Consider the following 24442-nt stretch of genomic DNA (forward strand, 5'->3'; position numbering starts at 1 on the left):
ATTAGTGCTCGCGAGTTGGCGCCTATGCAGGGAAACTGAACGGCTGATCTAAACAACAAGGTTTGATGGACAACCTTTATATATAGACGAGTACGAGTATGTACATACTACTATACTATATACTTTTATGTATTTATTGTTAAAAAAATGTAATAGAAGCGCACAAAAATCCGCATTGAGTGCAGCTTTGAGGGTGCGTTCCTTTGGTCAGTTAATGGACTGTAGAGTGCACAGTGGTTTCCAGGGTCTGTCGTCTCTACTGTGCCATTAGCCACCCCCTATGGAATTGAATTGTATTGAATATATGCGCTTGTAAGTGTGAGTGCGCGAGGTCGCTAGCTCATTAGTTAATATATACGCTAGATATGCATATTTATGTTTTTCTCTGTGTATGTATGTGTGCGCGTGTGTTTTTGTTTGGCTTTTTTTATGCAGACACACACATACACACAAATCCACACCCACATCCAAAGTCTTACCTATCAACCACCCGTAAGGCGGACAATTCAAAACACACCACCGTCGAAAAGAAAGGAAAATTTTGAATTTTCCAACCCTCGCATGTCAATCCCAAATCTGTTATATTCGGCGGCACGTTCCAATAAGACAGCGTGAATGAGAATCAGAATCAGAATCAGAATGGGTCTGAGAGTAAAGGTTTCGTTGTAGATCAATGAACGATACTGTCATGCTGTCATGACATTGATCAAGTGTTCTATCGGCTATTCATTACTGCACATTCGTTTCTACTAAGAGTACATTCTGGCATTGGTCCGGGCATCTATTTAAGCCCCGTCGATGCTGACCCAGTTAGTAATTGTCAATGCCTAGTGGCTTACTTCGAGGAAACGTTCTTTGTTCAATTCATACTGCCAAGTATGCCCACAAGTGCCTCGTATTTTCATTTCTTTTCTCTGCCAATATGAGTACTGTACGTATGTATGTTCGTATATGTATGTATGTACTTAGTATGTAGTATTTCTTGTGCTATTAACATTTTCCACAACGATTTCTTTGTCATTCGCTCTGCACTTCTATGGCTTTCTTTATTTCGTATTTGACCAGAAATTCAACATAAGCGCTCTGAACGTAACATCGCGAACAGAATACAATAGAGCATATGAAAATTCCAATGCCTTTCTAATGGATAAGAAATAGAAAATAATACGGTTGAACAACTTTTTGAATAATGTGAACGTATACTATATACTGGAAATGTTTCATGTAGCTATATAGTAGGTAACTAACTAAAGGACTGCAGTATATAACCAAACCCATATTTATAGTAGTACTCTACAAAGAAAGTGGGTTTTTGATTTTAGGATTTCAGTGAAAGAGACAATGATTCTCATTTTATTTGTCTTCATGTTTTGAAAAGTATGGTATGGTTATCTAACAGGCTAGTAGTTTAGGGAAATGTTCTGTGTCATAATACCAAAATCGGTATGTCGATAAAAAGTAAAATGAAACATTAGAAAAGACTAAGAATAAGATTGCAGATAAAGACCAAATGGAGCCATAAAGGAGTAACATTCGACTTTCAGAAATCAAGAAAGGAACAATTTTCAAACACAACATTTTACGGTACTGTCTCATCAACTTTTTGCTCCTAACATTATAATCCAGATCTTATTTCTAAAGCTTACGTTCAATTTGTCTGTGCCCATTATTCCACACTCAATGGGCCACGAAGAAGTGGTCTAATATTCTTCCTAATTAGTGCTACACCAAATACAATATAACCTTACACTTTTAGTAAAGTGTTTAGCGGGTGCTTTTGCTGAGGGAACTTCTTATTTTTGGCTAAGTCGAGAGACTAGCTAGTGGTTCAGTTTTGTAATGGTTTAGTGCTCCTAATGAAGATAACACCGCAATGTTCCCAAACTCTTTAGCTTTCAAATGAACGGAAGAAATCTTATAAAGTTACAAGTGATCTGCTCATTTTTCAAAGCGCCTAAACATACATTTCCTAGTATTTCCCAACCATATACATAAGCCAGTTGGATGGTGTATCCAGCTTGAGCTTCGTCATATTTTAACATCTGATTATAAAGTCTATGAATCATCTGGCATTAAATTGTTGAACAATTGACACATTATTTGTTTCACTTTTCTAGCTTTAATTAGAAAGGCCTAAAGAATAATATTAAAGTAATTGCTTGGATCGAACAGCAATTAGTGATTCATAAGCAGGAATCCTAGAAAGGTCACTTACTTTATTTTGTAATTTGTATTTTTAGTTCTTTTTTGGGATCCTTTTGTTTATCTCACTACGTCGAGAAGAAGAGAGAGGGGGCTGTTGAAAAGAAAAGCTGGCAGTGATTTGCGTACAGACTTAATTTCCGCTTCAATGCCACTGATGGGCAGTTTTTAATAATTTTACTTTTATTTTTATTATTATTCGGTTTCTTTTGATTTGTTTTGCTTTGCGTTTCGTGCACTTCGTATGTCCTGTACACGTCGTTTGCTCGAACTGGCTCTCTGCTGTGGACGACAACGACTCGTTTCTTGTATTTGTTGTTGTTGTTGTTGTTTATGACTGGCTGTTGCGCGCGCGATTTCTTTTTATTGCCTTTCGCACTTTGTTCCTTGCTAAAAAAGCAAAAACAAAAACAAACAAAAAAGCACAATTTTCGCACGTTCGCTTTGGCGATTCTGTTCGCTTGGCTACCTTCTGCCCCTACCTATGCCTTTGACTTTGCCGTTGCCTTGTGCCTTTGGTTGCGCTTCGTTTGGCCTCTGCCTGTCCAAAAATTGTATGTTTGGACGCGAACACCGGAACCGGAACGAAACGTACACACACACACACACACACAACACAAAATGGATGCTCGACGACAACGCGCAATGCACTGCAAAAACACACTACACACACGCACATACACGAGATGTCTAGGATAATAATTTGATTTTCTACTGGGTCCTGTGACGCAGCGCCTTTGTTAACTTATTGCGCAGCGACAACGACAACAAATACGACCGCAATAGCAAGTGCGTTGCAAATTTGTTGTTGGTGTTGTTGTTGATGTTGGGGAGAAAAAGTTTATTTCAGCAGGGCACTCAAAAAAAAATGCAACAAAATTAATGCAAGCGGCTAAAGCAAGCAGTATTGGTAGCGGCAACAACAAGCGCTATTTTTTTCAATGCAACAACAAACAAATAACAACAACAATAATTATGGCAACAGCTACTATGACGCTCTGGCAATTATGGCCGGCACAAAAAAAACAAACACAACCACAAAACAAACAACAGTATAAACGGAGACAAAAACAGACAACAGACACCTGCGCTTCACACAAAAAAAAAAACTACAAAAGCTGTAGTTGTTGTTGTAATGCACAGACAAAATAAACGAACTTGAGTTTTCTTAATTTACGTATTTGTTGCAAATATTGCAATTATTGTTGCTGTTATAAGTATTGTTGTTATAGTCGTCGTCGTCGTTGTCTTTGCAGCCACTGCATTGACTCTTCCATCACTTGTAACAGTTCGTTTATGACTGAGTTCGAACGCAACTAACAACTCAAAACGTAGAACGCACACACACACACACACACACACACACACACACGCATGCCAACGTTGCGACGTTGACGACAGCAGCAACAGCAACAGCAACAGCCAAAGCTTCGGCAACAGCAGCTAAACATGAATCGAATTCAGTTGCTGTTGTCGTCGACGTCGACGTCGACGCTACACTACCAACAACAGCGAACATTGCGACGCCAGCAGCGTCAATATTGCCATACGGTGGTTGCTGTCAGCAACAGCAACAGCAGCAGAAGCAGCAACAGCCGAAGCGTCACAGCAGCAGTGAGAATTGTTTACGCGCATTTGGTAGCACGTATCTATTTACGATATTGGGACGGGGCGGCATTTTGCGTTTACGTTAAGAGTTTTCTGCCTTTTTTGTTGTTGTTTCTGCTTCTGTTGCTGTTGCTGCTTCTGCTAATGTTGCCGACGTTTTGCCGGGCAGCGCAGCACGTGAAGCTGCCGTTGAACGTAGATGAGATATTTATACCTACATACATATACATATGTATGTCTAGTATGGTTATATATGTATGTATACAATGTAATTATACAACATATGATATCGTAATGAAACACAGTCGGATGCCAACCGCACGAGAGATTTATTGAGTGGTGTAGGGCTTACTATCATTCACTTATAGTAAGTATGTACATAACTACATTCTTTTATACTTGTATGTACATAGGTATGTGCATACGGGTATGTAAGGGTATGACTATAACTATTCTGAAAGTGCAGCTTCCTGAAACTTAAATGTAAACAAATTTGTTGGCTTTGTGTTCGATATTCAGAAGAAAACATTTAAGTAAAGGTATATTGAACAATTTGTTCAAGTGTTATACAAGTAATATTAATTTTATGAATGTATTAATATATGCATATAGTTAATCTAACGAGTATCATTTATTGATCATTATAAAGTATAGACTAACATATCCTTATAGAATGTAACGCCCTTTTCGTACAGTTTTTTTCACGAAAACGTTTGGAACCAAACTAAATCATATAATCTTTTTAAAAATAAGTGATATTAAAAGGTTGAAATAATATGTATATTTATCTCTTAATTGTTTGTATAATCAAAATAAAAACACATTTCTTTGAAAGATTGGACCTTTTTTTTATTGTTGAAATGATTATTATTGAATGATTTAACATTGCGAGCTGTATTGTAAATTATTTTTTTCCCCTTTTTTTTATTTCTTGACTGCCAACAGATTTTTATAAATTAAAAATGTCAAATTGTAAATAATACTAAACTCCAAGTTTAAGTTGTATTTGTATTAAGCTATAAGTTTAATTTAAGTTGTTAAAATAACCGTGTAAGTTGAGTGTAATTCAGAAAATTGTATAAGATCGATTTCTGAAAAGAGACCCATATTTGTAAGTACTATATGTAATGGTAGAACCATTCTCCTGAAAGAACTTAAATACTGCCTGCAAGATGGCTTTGTGAAAATGGTCTTTGTCAAGATTTAGCCCGCATCTTAAGTTTTCCAATGCATTTTCCTGCATTTGAGAAGCCATTGTCCAACCCATTTGCACAATGGAAAGAAACGTAAAGTTGCCAAAGGTGTTGGCCGCCGCATTAGCGAGGAACACTCTCAAGGCATTGAAGCAACATACTTCATAGCTAGCTGCTGGTTGTCTCCAGGCTTTTGCAATGCAACAACGGGGCACGTTGTTCTCTGCATAAGGACATGCTGGCTCGCACAAAGGCCAGGAAGGGGGGACAAGCGGAGGGCAAGAGGTGCAGGCAGGGCACGAATCCAAACACACGCTCAGATGAAAAGTGAGAAAGCCGCGTGAAAAGCGAGCGGACGCAAATGTAAAATTTAACAACTGAAAAGGAGCTGCTCTTGCTGCTGCTGCTATTCCTGCTATTGCTGTGCAGGATTCGTTGGCGCGCATGCGTCAGAATTTAGCAAAGGACATTCACCTTTTGGCTTTAGTTTGCCAGCAAACAGAAAACAGCAAGCAGGGTGCATTTGTGTTAACTTGTATCTAATTGCAATGCGGCGCACCCACGATTATTATGCGCGCACCCACACGGAGCGAGGAAGGGGGGAAGGCGGGAAGGAGTGGGGAGTGGGAAGTGGGGAGTGAGTGGTGTGGTGCGGTCAAGACATAATGCTAATGCACAGCGGCTTATGCGGCATAGATAAAGACATAGGCATGACAAGTAAACGGAAGCCAGAAATGAAACTCAAATAAAATGTTAATTAAATTAAGGCTGGACAGAGAGATGGGGCCGAAAAATGGCGGGGGGTCAGTTGGAAGGAGGAGACGCAGACCCTATGGCCATATGCATATGCATTGTAAAGTGTGGAAAAAATGATTCAAAACTGGCACTGGAAAGGCTCGACTCGAGCCGAGCTGAGCTGAGTTGAGTCGAGTCGAGTTGAAAGCAATAACCTAGTTTTCGGGCTGCTCAGTTGGCCAGGGCGTGGTTCAAATCCCGGGTAACCAGATATGTTATGTGTACATAATGCGTTGTACATAGAGCAGAAGAAGGCAGCAGCTAAACAGCATCCACAAATTGCAACGCACATCAGGGGCGATGTTGCAGATGGAGTCCACAAGAAATACAAGAAAATAAAAAGGGGCTTGGCAATTGAGGCCATCAGGGGTGAGCAGAAAAGCGCCTGGAAGTATGCAACAAATGATGTTAGGCCGCATCGAATTCCTATAATCAACGCTATATATACTCGTTCACTCGTAACTATACGAAACTCTGCATTTCGTGTACGAAAAACTGGTGGAATTTGGCGCAGCATTCGCTTCACAGTCAACTCTCGCACAATTTCAGTTGGAGTCGCGCTCATGCGACCCACAGATACACAGATACACAGACACGCTCACAGCAACCGTAACAGATACAGATACAGTTACGAAGAGGACACCATTTCATTTTTTCGTTTCGTTCTGTTTGATTTTTTTTTTTAAATTTAATTCCATTTATGCTTACATACTTCTGTATCTGCTCGGGCCAGCCGCTTTCGACTCTCTTCGGGCACCCACGCCTCCCCCTAAGCCCATATCATATAACTTTGGATTTAATATTTCGTTGTTGCGGCTTCTTGCCTTCTTCAAATGGGGGGGCGTGGTCGAGCGAAGTACATTCAGAAATATACTAGTTCTCTGCTTCTTATTTTTTTAATCCAATTCTTTGAAAAATCCCTCCCCATGACCCAAAACAGAGCCCATATATTTAAATAAAAGTCATTTGGCGGTGTGCTTTTCTTTTTAATATTAATTAAATTTTTATTAATTACTGCATATTGTGGTTCATCGTTTTGCGATATTTTAGTTGTAGGCTCGCATTCATGTTTTTTTTTTTTTTTTCATTGGATTGGTTGGGGGAACAAATATATTAAGTTTATTATTGGGCCACCATTTTGTTTAGAGCTTTGGCTTTTGCCATTCATCGGTTATAGATATAACACTTAATATAAATTGCATTTCTTAGATATAATATAAATATTATTATTAATTTGCTCATACATATATTCGCATCCTTCAGCAAGCGGTTGAAAAATTCACTTTATATTGAACTACGGATCATTTATTTTGAAATGGATTTAAATGGATTTCCTTTTTGGTTTTTCTGATGCAACGTTATATTTATATTTAGATCAATCTGAATCGGATAATCGAATTCACAAGAGTATGAAATAATCAGAGGATGGACTCCAATTACATCTGAATAGTACTAGTATAGCTGTCGAGTTTTGTTTGTGAAATAATGAAACAGTTGTACACTGAGAGAGTCTTGGTGTGTACCTTTCCGATGCCGATATATACATATATGATAGATCACATATATATGATAAAACTTGTTGAGAATCAGATCACTTATTTCCCGTTCAACTGTTTTGGGTGCTTTTTTGTTCTTGTTTTGCAAAAGAGAAACCTTTTTAATGGCTGAAGAATACGAGTTTAGAAATGCTTTCGTCTTGGCCGAAATCAATGAGTTTATTTTAAAAAATTTCATTTTGATTTTCATCTGTTTTATTTTTTCAATTTGGTTTCTTTTTGTTTTGAGTTGTCCTTTTAATAAAAAGTCGAATAAAATGCGGCAAAAATAATGTTGGGTATAAATTTGAATACTGCTTGGCTACTGAAATAGGAATTCTTGTAACTACATAGTTCAATAAATTCTAATACCATTGTAAATACATTTTATATCGTTTAATATACTCGTATAGTATGTATATATATATATATATATATATATATCTATTTTTCATTTTTCTTCCCTCTCTTATTGAGCAGTGTTCGTGTCGGTGTATATATAAGAAAATGCATATACTTGTATGTACGCATGTATGTATAAAGTTACAGTTACAAGTTATACAGTTACAGTCACACTAGTTAAAAATTTAGTTTGAATATCAATTGAGATAACTAAGTTACATTTTACGTTTTGGCCTTGTTTCTTGTTGTTTGACATTAATGCATGAATCGAACTGATTTCCCTTCATTTATCAATAAACAAATTGTATTACATATTCGTTTGCTTAGCTAATTAGAGAAGAAATAAAAACAAGCGCAATTACAACTTAGGCTGTTAAAAATCTTTGGCATTGTAAAATATTCAAGATACTAAATAGGTAGTACATGTACATATAGTAAGTATGTTCACAATAATTTCAAAACGAAATACTTATGCATTGTCGTATTCAATTTTCTATGTATATATGTATATTAGCTTACTCGTACATATGTATAATCGTTACGTTTGACACCACCACAAAAAAATGTTTATGTTAGTTCCCTTAAAATTTCTCATTCGCGTTAAAAAATACATTACAAAATTGTTGTTTTGTTTTTTTTTTTTTTTTGTTGTTGTTGTTGTGCGGTTTTAAGAGTAGTTGAGTTTTCCGAATTTTCGTTTCTGTGCTTCTCTCTTCACTATATGATTTGTCGTCCTAAATGTTAATATGTTGTCATTTCTTTGAATGGGTTTCTTCTTATACTATTTATATTTGATTATAATAATTATTTAGGGATCGCATTTTATAGTCTTATCGATGAAAAAAATTAATATATTTCCATATTGGAGCAATGTAGTCTTCAAAAATCATAAACAAATTATCACAATACATTGAAAACGAAAGTGGCTAACAATCCTAAGGTACGCTTACAAAATACATAACCCAAATTTAAACTTGCAATGCAACAAACTCAGTTTTGTTTTCCATTCGTTTTTTTTTGTTGGTTTTTTTTTTGGTAACTCTGTAATACTGTAATAATATATCAACAATTGTATCGCCCAAATATGGGTGAAAAGTGCGACGAAGTTGATCAAACAAAGCACAATGCAGATGGCGCAAAATTTGTATTCTTTTTGTTTTTTTAATTATAAAAAAGGTTCAGAGGATGTGAACAATAAACGCTCTATCAGTAGAAAATGTTTAAAATGTTTCTATAACTTTAATACCGAGAAAAATTGTAATTAATATTTGTTGTCTTTTTTATGCTCCAAACCTTTACACAAATCACGTAAATAGTATTACTTAAGACTTATAAACCTGTTAATCGCCTTCGCTGCTTTTCCATTTCACTGTTGCTACTATGTAGTACAATATACTTGTATATGCATATATGTATGTATATACTATATATGTATGTATATAGTTAATACTTTTCATGGTTGCCTTTCTCGGCTTGATCGCTCGCCTATTTTGGTGGGGTTTCTTTTAATGAATATTTTGATTTCTTATTACGAGTGTGCACTACGTATTAAATACCTTCTAAGTTGTCATGTACGAGCATGGGTCTTTCAAAGTTATAGTACAAACTCGAACCCATATTTATGTTTTTAAGTCAAGCCTAGCGTTCGTTTTTTATTTGCATTTCATTTGGTATCATCAGAAACTCTTATTAAATGCAGGAATATCGTCTATGTCCTCGTAACTTTATGCTTTAATTCATATTTCATTATTTGTAAACCTTTCACAACTCTTTTGCGGCACTACCTCCTTTTGCGTTCAGTTTTCGTTGATAAGTGTGGGAAATAGTGTTGGGAAACGATAAGCGAATCATATAAATCGATGCGTCGGTGAAGTGAAAAAAATTGTTCGACTCTTATCGTGAGCTTACTTTTCCTTATTGCAACGCATCGATTAAATTAATATATTGTTAGATAAATAAAATATCTATTTCTGGGTATATATTGAATCTGGATCCCTTTTCCATGTTTGACAATTTTAACGGGGCTACATAAACACATGTTCAGTCTCCAGTTGAAATTGTAACATTCATTTTATGAATCATCATGGGAGGTTGGGGAACTAGTATTGTAGATATTTCGATTCACATGTATTTATCTTTTATTTCTCCAAGTTGTATGGATTCTGATAATACCTCTGTTCTTTATGTATAGTTATTATATTTTTTCGGAGCCCTAGAATTTCTCAACTGGGTTTCGTTTCTTTTCAACGGTTTCCTAATGATCTGTTTTGTTAACTAACGCTTCTCCTAATGCAGATTTTCGATATATAAATATGTTTGCTTGTATGTTGTATAAACTTCAAATCGACTACAAAGATTAGTGTACATATCTATATACGATTATTGTAAAAATTTTCCATAACACACAATATATGAGTATATAAATACTTCTGTATATATGCTGTTTAATACGTTCAGAATTCTGACTTTAACTTGACATTGCTTTTAGTTTCGCTCAATTATTTTTCTTTAAGATTTCGTTTCGATATCGTTCTCTTGTTTTCTTCGTCGATACGAGATTATAAAAAGTCTTAGGCATACCTCATGCATGGATCATTTATTATTACTTCTCTGCTTTTTGTAATTCCCTTCTCAGCTCTGACGATTTTAGATATGTTTGGACACTAAATGCGTGCTAAGCATCTTCATCTTATGGCCTAAGAGAAAGAGAGAGGACACTGCCAACTTGTTGGTGCTGGTGGTGGTGTTGATGGTGTTGATGGTGTTTTGTTTTGCTACTGAAGGTGGTACACTGGTGGTGGTACTGATGATGATTATGATGGTGGTGGTGCTGGTCTCTCTGGACGATTACTACACGCCCAGTCATTTGGTCATTCTAGTTCGTTTGCTTGCAATTGCCATTGGTAGTTGATTTTGCAGGTTTCCAGATCTGTGTCGGTCTATACGAGTGTGTAATCGGGAGTGCGACAAATTTTAAACGAAGCTGAGCTCATGTTCGCTGAAGGCGTCTATGAACTCAAAGTGCGCGTAAACTCATTCACCATTTATGACAAAGACCGGACAGAAAGCCTTATCGTTGTTCAGGCTTTGCGGCGACAGCTGCTTCTTTAGTGTCGCAATCGTGACATCCTCACGCGCCTCAGCCGCTTCACCGTTCGCCTTGCTGCCGGCATTGCCGCCGTTCTGTTCGGCCGCTTCCTCATTGTTTCCCGTGTTGCCGCTGCCAGTGCCGCCACTGTCCACCTCCTCAACGGTCTCAAGCTCCCCGCCCGCTAGTGTGGTGGAGCAGTAGCAATAGGATAGATTCGTTTTGAGATCCTCACAGAATTGTTGCTGCTGCGCAATACTTTGTATGCGCGAGCGGGCGAATTCTCACATGTACGTGGGCTTCAGCTTGTAGGCCCGCTTCCAGATCTCGCACAGGCACACTGTCGAGTGGAAGCGATAGAAGATGGCCAGCGGCATGGACACATGCGTAATGATGGTCCAGGCCCAAAGACCATAGAAGTTCAGTTGTATGGGATGCGATTCAGCGCGTGATTTCTCCAGCGTACTAATGGCCCACATGGCCAGATTGACCACCAACATGAAGGTGACGATTTCCCGGCCGGGTTTCTTGCGTATGTGCTCAGGACTGACCGCCTGCCGGCGACTGGCGTCCAGTATGAACATGGTTTGGCAAGCCGTCTGCACAATGGAGGCCAGAGCATTAATGGGGACCAGCATATCGTCGCTGCGAAGCGTGAAGTGGCCGGCAATCACTGTGAAGATATTGTAGAGGAATGAGCCCGTCTGGGCCCCCACCAACAAGATGTCGTCTAGCGAGAAGCTACGATAGGCATCGTACTGTAGATGACGGATCTGTATCATGCCCAGTAGAGTGGCAATTGTGGCTGTTCCATATATTAATAGCTCGCAAATGGTCACCTCGGTGACGGCAAGAGCAACGAACTCCGGTCGAGAAATCAGCACAAAGAATATGATTAGCGAGATGATGGTTAGCACTAGGATCAGGATGCCTACAAAGAGACCCTTGTGGGCACGCGCACAGTCTACGGAATAATGATGGGGTGAACGTTTCATTGGCGAGCTTATCATATCCGGACGTTGGGGTGTGTTGCTCTGAGGCCGTGAAATGCTACGCCACATCACATACAGAATTGCGGCACAGATCAGCGAGTACTCAATGGTGCAGGGGAACAGGAATGGTGAGGCATCCTGCACCAAAGTACCAATAATATTGGTACGTCGACACTCGAAGATCTGATAGGGGCCCTTGAGGCCACGGGCCACACGTAAATGTGCCGTAGGATCAATAACCGTAGGCGCAATTACCGCATGACCACGGGAGTGTCCCGGTATGCGATGTGAGATGCGTAGCGTCCGATTCTCCGGATTATAGAAAGTAAGTATTTCGTGTTTGGTCTCCTGAATGAGCACGTTAAGCCACACAGCCAGATTGGTGCCGATCATATGCATGAGGCCGAAGCGTGCGATGATCTTATAGCGATACACCTTGATCTGCTCGTTGTTCAAGAAGATGAAGTACATCTGTATAAAGATGAAGGCCATACGCGTCGCTGGCGTCAAGGCGAGCAGCACATTATGGCATTTGGTGTCCGGATTCAGCTCGAAGTACTGTCCAAACTCTAGCCCCGAGTAGATCATGCTGCCAATGCCGAAAGCTGAAACCAAATAGCCGATGGGTTAAATGCGACCACAAGAAGAGTGAAGGAGTACTTGTTTACTTACCCACGGCTCCCATGCGTAAGTAAAAGCTGCCATAATGATGTTGTCGGCCTAGCGGGGAGAGCAACGATGGCCGTCGTACCGGTATGACCGGCGGCATGTGGTTGCGTCGCGTTGAAGTGCTGTCCGTATCCGATTCATCGAGGCTGTCCGATGCACTCACCTTTGCCGTTGATTTGGTAGGCGAGGCTGTAAAAGGTCAGTAAAGATAGGCTTGAAATACAAACATATATACGCTGGGAGATCTAAGGATTCCCAATACTTATAGCAGATCATATAAAGAAGACCAGACAAGGCAGTTTTTGTTATCACATGCAAGGTGAGGAACACAAGACGATGCAGACGGACTTGTGGCAGACCAAGACTATCATAAGCCATATATACGAGTAGACCCAACTGACATAGGAAAGATCGGTGAAAAAACCATCATGATTGTGGAAAACTTGTTGCTTAACACGATTTTGTAACTAAGCACCTACCTCACTATATTCTGCAGTACTATATAATTAAAATCTGAACTGCCATTGAAACAATCGATCCGATTCGCGAAGTAATTTTTCAAAATCACCTACACAAATAGCTTCTACAGACACGATTGGTGAAGTAAAGTTCATTTAAATTGTGGGAACGAGTATAGAAGGACGTTCTATTCGTCCGTTCTTCCAATTTTACTTATGTATGGCCGGGAGGATTCTACTTACTAATTGGCACCGGCAGCTTCGGACGTCCCCAGAGCATGGTAGCGTACATGAAGAGCAAAAAGATCATGCTTCCAATGTACAAGTACAAATAGTAGACCTGAAGAGGATAAGAGACAGAGTTGCTTTAGTGGGTGGTAGTGGGGGGAGCAGTGGAACGTTGGACACTGACCTCATAGAACGAAGGCGGTATGTAGGTGGAAATGACCTCAGCCATTGGGAATGCTATGCCCATCACAACCAGCAGTTTTCCATAGAGTGCTGAGAAGAGTGTGGCTAGAGCATCGCCGCTGTGGGAAAGGAATGAGAGAGATAGAGAGAGAGAGAGAGAGAGAAAGCAACGGAGAGGATTAAATAATGTTCCAAAATGACGAAACTTGAGTACCCTATACTTACGCCTTGATACGCGGCATTGGTGGATACACAAACGAGGGCCGATGTGTTCGTTTGATGGCCGGCAATACTGGATAGTTGGTCAACTGATGTGAGTGATACATGAGGGCCAGTTGATCGTTGGGACGCTCGCTATCCTGATTGGTCAGCTGACGCTGTGATGAGCTGCCCGGTGAGGAGGGTGGCTCCGAGCTGTCACCACCGCTGCCACCACCACCATCCCCACCGCCATCATCACCATGCCCGGTGCCCGGGCCGATAATAACGCCACTGGGTCCGGCGCTCTCCACGCTGCTCTTGTGCGGTAAACTGGACTCATCGATGGTCACATGATGCTGAGAGCCGGACCGCGCCGACATACGACCCGGCGAAATGGCAGTCACGGACGTACCCTCCGACGGCGCAATGAGCAGAGCGCTTGTTGGAGCCGCTGCAGCGCTCATGAACTGTGTACGACGACTATAGCTGGGGCTGGAGCTGCTGTCTTCGCCACCGCCACTACCGCTGCCACCACGTCCTGGACCGCCGCCACCCCCGGGTGCATAGCTGCTCGGCACGGTGGGCGTTGGGACGCGAACACTGTGCGTGTGATGGTTCTGATGATGCGGATGCTGGAACTGATGCGGCAAGTGGTAGTGATGGTGGCTGCTCGTAAAGTGTGCCCGCACAGGCTGTGGTTGTGTGGTCACCACCGCTGGCGTTGACTGTGCCTGTGTCTGTGCCTGAAGCGGCGGCGGTGGCGTCTGTTCGTCCTGGTAGCTCAGTGTGGCGATTGGTCCATCAGTGGCACTGCTGTAGTTCGAAGAGGAATGCATGGTGAAACATTAAATTTATTATTCATATACGACTATACAATATAATTATGATTATAGCGCGTGCACTCAAAGCGACGTCGACCCACTGAATGCTGGAGCTGTTGGATTTGCATTGCCCAGATTTTGGATTCGCGTTTTTGCAGACACAAATACCAACACCAACCCACACACATGCACACACATGTACATGGTACTTGCTTTAATTAAATAATGGTCTGCTTCACGGGATGAGTGCCATTTGGGATTGGCGCTCGCAACTGTTGCTATGGTCTCAACGCGATCGCTTTAGTGATAACAACATCAGTGGACAAGAAGAAACACGAGTATACACGCACACTCGTGTATATACTTTTTGTACATATACGGACAGTTGTCCACTTGTGTGTGTTTGGTCATTTATTTCGCTGTGCTCATCAGTTCGACTGCCAGACATTTCCGCTGAGGCGTCATTGAGCGACCTCCTCATTTGAAATCATCAAAGTTCACACCTAAATGTATCCACATAGACGTGCATGTATATACATATATACTCGTACATGTATGCATTTATTAACAATGCTGATCATAATTAACTAGCTCATAATGAGGCAGCCACTTTATTCATATCTCAATGGTCCTTCGCGTCACTGCCAAGTACTAGCGAGAAGTTTGCTTTATTGGCTGGTTAGATATAGGGATTGGGAAACAGTCTACAAAAGGAACTCATGTGCCAAGCTCAGATTAAAGTGTCTGTGGTGTGTGATGGTTTATAAAAGGTATAGAGAGAGCTCCTCAGCTGATCAGTTCATCTAGTGCTAATAGAAGAGGTATTAATAGTAGAAGCGAAGACAGTGCCGGTACAAATCAGCAGGGAAGAAACCGGGAAGAAAAGAGGCAAGTATAGATATCACATTTTCGCTTTAGGTCAGATAAATACTAAATTATAAATGGGTTATAGAGAGCTCCTCAGCTGATCAGTTCATCTAGTGCTAATAGAAGAGGTATTAATAGTAGAAGCGAAGATAGTGCCGGTACAAATCAGCAGTGAAGAAACCGCGAAGAATCCTGAACACATTGCAGAAAAAGCGACACATCATAGTTATAACAAAAGCTGTAAGTAAGTACGTCCTATTCCCGCTTTAGGTAAGATAAATTACAATAGCTTCATCTGCCTATATAGTACCAAGCAGATATAAGTGCTACATTTCACTATGGTTCGAAATCCACATTTTTTTGCATAAATCCGAAATATTAAGTTATTTATTTCAAATTTAGTTTGTACGCATATTTTAGCCCCCTAAGACGACATACCAAGTTTGGTTCAGTTTGGAATACTAATTCATATAGCTTCCATATATTTAATTGATTATGCCGATTTTCACTAACTTTGGCCTATAATTCTCTCTCATGCTATATATTTTAGTTCACAAAAAAAAAAAATAAATTGAAAATACAGAATTTCATTAATACTGTCTACATTTCGAAAGCCACATAAACCAAACTTCTCATATCACATAATCTATTTGTATATGGGCATGTCTCTAGAAATGTCAACCGCAACCAAAAAATTCAAAGTCTGTAAACGTATGATGTTTTAACATATTTGTATAGAGAATCTATGCACGTTTTGTTTTGATTACTGTTCTTAATGAGAGACATTATGCATTGATATTTGCTCTATAAAATATTGGTTTATATTTAAGCAATATAAGAAAAATGTAAAAGGAACGATGCGATTGCCAATTACGGTACATTTTTAACTTTGCTTTAAGGTATATTTGGATGTCGCGTGCGACATCGAAAAAGTACATTTGTTATCAGAGCGTCAAAGGTATTTGTACAAGGAGCGTCAAATATTAGCTGCAAACACAGTTTTTTATTTCAAATAATGTTTTTAAAAATTTGCCGCAAAATAGTCAGCGCTTTGGTCGCAGAACCTATTTAAAGTTTGTCGCGTGCGACATCGTAAGTGCAAAATGTATAAATTAAAAAAAAAATCTAAAACAACCTTATTTATATATATACATACAAAATATCACTTTAAAAACGTTTTTTTTTTTGCTTTAAACCTTTTATTCGAAATTAAAAGCTTGTACAGGGTGCGCCATCTTTTATGTCGGTGTGTAGATATTGAATGGCTTTGTCATTAGTGAACCGATTGACTTGAGTAGACCAGTGTTGAAAACCTCAGTTCAAGAAATTGTACAGAACCAAATTAAATAAAAATATCTCATACTTGAAAATCGGTTGTTTATTTTCAAAGATATTCAGTGTTTACATACCGACATAAAAGATGGCGCACCCTATACCCGTAGGGTTAATATACCCTATTAGGTTTGTGCAAAGTATATAACAGGCAGAAGGAAGCATCTCTGACCCCATAAGGTACATATATTTTTGATCAGCATGACAAGAGAAATCGATCTAGACATGTCCGTCTGTCTGTCCGTTTGGCTGTCCGTTTGGCTGTCCGTCTGGATGAACGTCTGGATTTCGGAAACGGTTGAGTGCACATTAACCAAACTTGGGATATAGACGCTCCTAGTACCTAAGCTACACGAGTTTATTTCATTTTTTTGTACCATTTTCAATCAAGACTTAAAATGACGAATAATTTCAACAATCATGTTAGAAGCATGCTAATTCTCTATAGTTCGATTACCACTTGGCATGCGATTTTTGGATTAATTGGCGACATAGTATGATCTAAGACTTTTACTTTAATTTTCTGCAATATACATATACTGCTTAAATGCGTTTTCTGAGTCTTTGTTGCTGCTCCATATCTCAACAATTTCTACGTGCCCAGACACGAGTTTGGCTGCAATTCATTGTGAGATCGATTTTAAGAATTACAATTAAGTGTTTTGAAATTTATACAAATTTCTTCGATTACCACAGAGCCTGTTATTGGTTGTCAGGGGATTATTAGGCCACCACCGGTGTCTAAATTTCATTCCGTCGCCACCGCAACCGCCACCGCCACCGCCACCTCCACATTCAGCCGCCCACAGGCTGGCCACTCACCATAAGAGTACTCGTAACTATCATTTGCTTTGAAACCACAGACAGCTAGCTTCTAAATTGCACTTAATAACAGCGGCGCAAAAAGAATCTAAACACATGTATTAATGAAGGCCCCACAGACAATTCGACCATTCGGGAGCGTGTGCTGCTGTCCCAGCTGGTGCCCCATGCAATTGAGAATAATCGTCGTCTAGTGGACAGAATGTACAGTTAGATGTGATTAGATGACGACGGCGTTGTTCGGCGTGTTTTGTTTCATTGTTCGCTGTTGGTTGTTGGCTGTTGGAAATGTTTGCTTGCATGTCTTCCTTTGTTTTCCCAAATGGAAACATGAGTTATGAATGTGTATTTTATGTGATAGCGAGCCGAGTCTTGCACGGCGGACGTGTAATTAAGAAACGAGACGAGGCGACAGTTAGATGATCTAAACCAATTGGTATTACACATGTGCACTCGTATCTACATACATAAATATCAAGGTGTCAAGGGCTGCGAGCTGGCGAAGGTCAGTGACTCAGCAATGCTACATACATACATACATACTCGTCTGTACTCGTACGTTTAAGTATGAATGATTCTGAAATGATTCGCGATGCTCCAGCACTCTGTCAATATCAATTTTCTTTCCATCCTTTCTTGCAACCAATCGATTGTCACGATTAAAAGCGCACGTTTCTTTTAAATATTGATTAAATACACAATAATACTTTACCATTGATTGGGTTTTTTATAATCTTGTTTTAGTTGAACAATATTTTGTAATATATTTATATTCATGAGTTTTTTTGAGCTTCCGACAGAATACATTTAATTGTTTTTGTATAGGATAAGAATCACAGAAAGGTATATATTATATATTATACAATATATGATCAGCTTTAGAGCTAGGCCCTACAATTTAGCACCCAGGCTACTTAATAGGCTGGTATCAGGTCCAACAATTTCAGATCAGGAAAAAGATGCGTTTCAGAAGAATTTTTGTACCAAAAAGTTGTTTGTTTATAAATATATTAAATTTAAATTGCAAGTTTCTAAAAAATTCAAATTGGTTGTATAATTAAAGGCGCAGGATAGATCATCTGCGACGGGACTTCAATGAATGGGCACTCAAACCATTAGAAGTCGATCCACTTTTTCTTACCAGTGAGCAGAATTACTGAGTTCGACGCCAAGAAAAGAAAAGGTTATTTGTTTCAGATTAAAAAACGACCCTTAAATTTAACAGATTTACTAGTTAATTGAAACCTTTTCCAGGAGTTTTGGATATGTTCTAACCCCTCAATAACAATCTAAACTATTCCTCTCAGACCTGTTCCGCACTACTTCGTTGGGGACTATCTCTGATTGTCCGAAAGGATAATCATCGTTTACCTCAATACACTACATAAGTAGAAGCGTCTCTTTCTGCTAAAATAAAAATATTTTTAAATTGTGCTCTTAGTCTATGAGTATTTTGAATTCCACTACGCCATTATGTATTTTTAGATGTTACTGCATGGCTCAGGACCTCTCACAGTTGATACCGCCCCATTGCACCTCGTTGACTTTAGTCATATGGTTCTTGTGATCGAATTCATTAAGATGCTTGTCAACATAATTCGAGGCTCCAAGCCACCTTTAACTATGTCTCGTAGTGCTAAGTGTTATATCAGTGCGGTAAATCGTTGACTTGGGTTGTAGATAGATAGCAGAATAGCTTCAAATTAATTAGCTCTGTCCGTTTATCCGATTTAGTTACCATTCATAGAACTATTGAGTTGAAACTATTAACAGAAGCTCCTTCTTCACGTAAAAAAAAGTAGGCCATCATAATTATGATTCGTTACATAGATTACAATTATTGTTGCAGACAAAGATAGTTTGTTTTTCTTTCTATTGTGCTGGTATGAAAGGTGAATCGCCAGCGGATGTAGAGGCAGCTTAATCGAACATTGATTCACACTCATTGTGCAGAAGATGTATGGAATTGCAAGTGGGGACTCATATCTACGATGGTCTAATGGAATGTAAGAGCTGGCAACAATGTCTTCATTTACCTTCGCGATGGTTAGATAGCGGTACTGCTTGGAATGATTGTCGAGCAGCACTTGAGCTGGCGGTGCTCATCATTATGCCATATGTTCAGTCGCATGGATTACATCGAGTTCAAAAAAGTAACGAGCAGCGTTTGAAATATGCATGCAAACAATTTGTAGGGTAGGCAGAGGGTAGGGAATGCCCCTATACAATGGAGGGTGAAGGAACACAAAAATGTGGCAACAAGTGTTGCAGAGAGGGATTTACGAGCTTATAAATAACCTTGACATCGCTGGGTGACAGTGGAGGGTAAATGCGATTGCGATTTGGATTCGTTTGAAGCGCTTCTCAAATGTGCGCCAGAGCAGGGAAACGAGCCACACGGATGCCGGGCGACAGTGACAGCGACAAGTCAGTGAATGCTTCTATGGTTGGGTAGCGAGCGTGCAGGATTGCCGGTAGTACGGTGCAGTGTGAAGGGTGTAGGGTGCAGGGTGAAGGGTGTAGGGTGCAGAGTACGCTGCACTCAAGCGCACTTGTAATCAGATTTCTAAAAGCGTGCTGCATACTTTTTAGCGTTTCCTTTTTTTCGTTTTTAAGTTGTTTTTTTTTTTATTTTTTATTTTGGGGTTGTTAACCCGAACGCGACCGAGCGCAAGGCATTGCGCGACTGTTGCATAAATGGATGACCTGGCGGGCACAAACAAAAACAGTAACAGACGGCGCACATCGCTACCTGACTGCACGACACGAAAGTCCAGAGCAAAAGGGAATGGGCAAGAGTGACTTTGCGATGCTCTGCAAACTCAAACCGTGCGGCGAGTAAAGGGAATATTTAAGAGATTCCTTCCTGGGCCAACCACTTGACACCATTTTGTATCTTGTCTTCAGACAGTGTATAACCTAAAGGCCTTTGTAATAAAGAGCATTTAAAATTGACCTTTAGCAATCAAATAAAACGATGGAACTGGCATTCGAGTTATCTAAACCGGATCTATCTAATGATCTAATATATTTAGCTTAAGCTCTGGGATTCAAATATAAATTATAGTGAATTATAGAATTCTTCTATGTAGTATTATTTATACCTATTATTTTTCGAAGATTTCTAAATCTATTAATAATTATATTCCCTTTGGATTTATCATTTTCTAGTAGTTTCAAGGTTGGTTTCCAAATTCGTGATTAATTTTTATTTTCCATACTAAGCAATTAAGCAAAAGCGATTACCTCGCGCATCTAATTTCAAAATCAAGTGCTTAAATGCAGATGCTGTTGGATAATCTTGTAGTCAGCATATCACGGCATTTTTCACTTCTAGCGAGGCCTAATTTCCACACAACGACTCTGTGGTCGCTGGAAGGTAACAGCGCCTGATGTGGGGCGACAAAAGAAGTGATGCAGAAGGGGCGGCGATGCGAGGCGCTGGCTTGCATATGGCCATTAAATCGCTGCCCATGCAATATGCAATGAATGCCGCTAGATAGCCCACGACCGCACCCACAAGCCAACGACTCTCAATTGACCCATTTCAGACGCTTGGCAAACACAAAGACAATTTTCACAAAAATGCCAAATAATGGGCGTGGCAATGGCCAGAGCGCACAAGCGCAAGGATAAGAAGTCCCATTACCACTACAACTACCGCTACCACTCCCAGTCGCAATCGCAATAGCAGTCGTAGTCGTAGTGGGAGTCGCACAGTTGTGCTCATTGTGACAGTTGGGAAGGCGCAGGCTGCAGGCGACAGGTGCTGCATAAGGGCAGGACAACAACCTGCAGAATCTTTTTGTTGCGCAATTTGTTCTTTATGGGCAGCCAATCATTGCCAGACACGCTAGCGTATACGCACTCTGAATGCCGCATATGCCGCATACGTCGCATGTGCCTCGTTGCCAAACACAAGCCCGGGCTCGAGCTCTGGTTCTGCTTCTGGCTCGGTGCGGTGCGGTAGCCAACTCGACCCCAGCCAAAGGCACGAAGCGCAAGTCTTGTGAGGGTGTTGCACTGGAAACGTGATGTTTAATTAATGCAAAGTGAGGCAGGCGCAACATGCAACGAAGCGTACGAGGGGGAGGAGAGGTCGATGTAGCCATGCAACATGCGATATGCGACTGGCAGCGTCGAGTACGAGTACGAGTACATGAGTTAAACAGTTTCGGCCGAGCTATTAGCAGGAAACATAAGTGGGAGACAGACACGATGATGTGGGCGCCAGGCGATTTTCATGCAATTAATGAAGTGCATGAAGGAGACAGATAGAAGCAACATTGAGGCAGACAGTTAGGCAGACAGTACGACAGCGGGATAGACAAAAGGACACTGGCATGGACACATAATACTCGAATGAATGTGGAACGCGAATGGTGAGTGGTTATAATCGATGTACGTACTATATACGAGTATATAATACTTGTGTGTGCTGATACTTAGCGAGCACTCAACGGAGCTCGCAGGCAACAAACGTTCAGCAACCGGGTATTTAGCTAAATGCAGGCACTGTGGAGTTAGCTGAACTTAAAGCCTCTACCAAATAACGATTGCAGTGAGTTTAACCAAAATGATTTAATAATTGGGGCTGTAATTGCAAAACATAATGTTCATCTATTTGGAATTGAGGGTCAACTTAAAGGGATGTCAATTGCAGGACTTACTTTAAATAATTTCTACATATCTTAAAATCTGCACAATGTAAGGCTTTCATAGCACAACCCTGTATCGCTATTTATTATCATGACGAATAGACCTAAAATTTTGTTCAAGAAAGGTTGGCGTATTTCCAATAATCCCCCTTGCTGAAGGAAATCAGATGTTAGACTATCGCTTGAGCCATTGCTAGATTTAGGGTGTCAGTTATCTTACCTTGTCTGCTCCTTTTGAATAGCTGCAGCTGCAGCCGTCTCCGCGGGTCCGCTAGCTAACTGTGCCAGCTTGGGAGGACTGCTGACTAGGGGGGGACTATAGACCCGTGGTGGTGTCGTGATGCGTGGCGGACTGTGCATCTGACGTGGCGGGCTTTTGGCCAGTTCTGGTGGTGGACTGCGCATCAGGGGTGGAGACGGCATAACGGGCGCACCCTCACCTACAGGTGGGCTCTGCACCCGCTCTACAACAAGTGGTGAACCAGAACCACTGCGGTGTGATCCGGACTTTATGGAGAGCACTGGACTCTTAACCGATTTGAGGGAAGCTTGTGGCGAGAGCACTGGTGGTGGTGCGGCTGCAGTTGTTGATGCTATCGATGCGGCTGCTGATGCTATGGAACCAGCACGAGAACCCAAGCTACCACCGCGTACGCTGCCACTGCGTGAGGCGGCACGACTGCCGATACGTGAGGCGTTGATGCTGCTGCGACTAACGCTTCGACTGGGCACACGACTATCTTGCTTGGGTGAACCATCGGCACGTCGCCCTCCTGCAGCGGCAATGGCTGCGGCAATGGCACCACTGGTCGAGATGATGCCACCGCTGGCAATGCTTGCGGCACGTGGTGAGCTTATGCTGTCAGCTGCCGGCTCATCATCATCAGCATCAGCTTCATCCCCTCGCGTGAGCGATATCTTATCCACGGATAGGTCATCGGTCTCTACTTTGGTTAACTCCTCCTCATCCGCTTCGTCCTCATCCTGTTCGCTGGCAACACGATCTTCTAAGCCAGCTGGTGGTGGCACAAAACCGTTGGTAACAGCTGCATCTTCCTCGAGCTCCCCAAAGTGCTCTGGCGGAGGTGCAATGATCGATGAAGCCGAATAACCATTGCTAGGTGGAGTAGTTATTGTGGTGGACTCATCTTCGTTGTCCAGGGATCGACTGTACTCCTCGGCGGCCAACTGCTGGCCCCCACTGGTGGCAGGCTGCTCCGGCGGTGGTTGCTGTGTCTCGCCAACAGAGATCGGCGGCGAGACGCGTGCTCCATGATGTGGCAGTGGTGGTGGCGAATTGGGTTGCGACTGATCGCTCTCAGAGGATGGGGTCAATGGTTGTGTCTGTGCGACACGCTGTGGTGGTGGTGAGACCATTTTGGATAACTGTGGGTACGGCGGTGGTGTAGCCGGTGGTGATGGTGATGTGGAGGGTGATTTGGTCAGTGGCGGTGTTATGGGTGCCGAGGGCAGCATGCCAGCTCCTGTGCCCTGCACATATGACAAATTTGAAGGTAGGGGTGGTAGTGGTGGTGGCGGTGTTGATTTCTCTTCGTCCTCATCGTCATCGGCCTCCGATTCGGGTGCCATTAGTGCCTGACCTCCGAGCGAAATTTGAGCTACTTCACCGTCTTCTTCCTCCTCTTCTGCTTCATCACCAGCCTCATCGGCATCATCTGTCTCATCATCGGTGCGCAGTCCGGCATCGTCCATGGGTGAAAGCGGCGGCGGCGGCGGTGGTATGAGTTCTAGCACCGATGTTGTTGGTGAGGCTGGCGGAGAAGTGGCATCCAGACTTAGCTGCTGTGGTGGCGGCGTCGGTGGCATATCCTCCGTCTCCGTAAGCGTGGGCAATGGTGTGGCCATGGAACTCACTGTAGGTGGTGGTGGTGCCACCATCATTAGCACCTCCTCGCTCAGAGTCAGCGGTGCTGTGGCTGTGGGAAGTGGTGGTGGGGGCACCACCGCTACTCCACCTTCTACCCCTGGTAGGGCGGCAGGCAACTGACTGTTATCCACCTCCTCGATATCCGAATCGATGCCCTGTGCAAAGTCCATATAGAAATTATCGCGCGAATCGCTCGACCCGCGTCGCAGCTTCAGCGACAGGTCTGGTGAACTATCCATGTCACGTACTGGAGCTTCGACTCTTTTTTCGATCCCTGTCGAGCTCAAGTCTCGATCGGTTTTACTGAATTTTGTTTACGCTTATGATTTTGTCAGTTAAAATTACGTTTCCACTTTTTTTACATAAAAAAAAATCCGTTGCACTTGCACCCACACCGACGTACACTTCGGTAGTCACATACGAGTAGGAGTGCGCATCACTTTCAGCTGGATTTTCACTTCCTGTTTTTTATATATTCTTTTTATTAGCACTGGTTTTGA

The 24442-nt window shown here is 41.4% G+C and overlaps 2 protein-coding genes across 2 annotated transcripts in view; both read right to left on the minus strand.

The window, feature by feature from the left end:
• The window catches only part of LOC115628807 (proton channel OtopLc), a 34361-nt gene extending 30934 nt beyond the window's left edge, over positions 1–3427 (minus strand). Inside the window, exon 1 of the mRNA XM_030525023.1 lies at positions 3380–3427. The gene's annotated coding sequence lies outside the window, so the exon portion shown is untranslated. The remainder of the gene's footprint in view (positions 1–3379) is intronic.
• Positions 3428–10894: 7467 nt separating this feature from the next.
• Positions 10895–24244, minus strand: LOC115628938 (proton channel OtopLc). The gene is made up of 7 exons (XM_030525211.1): positions 22678–24244; positions 22275–22632; positions 13579–14367; positions 13355–13472; positions 13186–13282; positions 12488–12673; positions 10895–12420 (listed from the first exon to the last, which is right to left on the minus strand). The coding sequence occupies exons 1-7, from the start codon at positions 24179–24181 to the stop codon at positions 11108–11110; spliced, it is 4365 nt and encodes a 1454-aa protein (XP_030381071.1). The 5' UTR covers positions 24182–24244; the 3' UTR covers positions 10895–11107.
• Between the last annotated feature and the right edge of the window lie 198 nt (positions 24245–24442).

The sequence above is a fragment of the Scaptodrosophila lebanonensis genome, unplaced genomic scaffold (assembly GCF_003285725.1).
Source record: "Scaptodrosophila lebanonensis strain 11010-0011.00,11010-0021.00 unplaced genomic scaffold, SlebRS2 tig00000129-arrow-arrow-pilon, whole genome shotgun sequence".
Classification (NCBI taxonomy): Eukaryota; Metazoa; Arthropoda; class Insecta; order Diptera; family Drosophilidae; genus Scaptodrosophila; species Scaptodrosophila lebanonensis.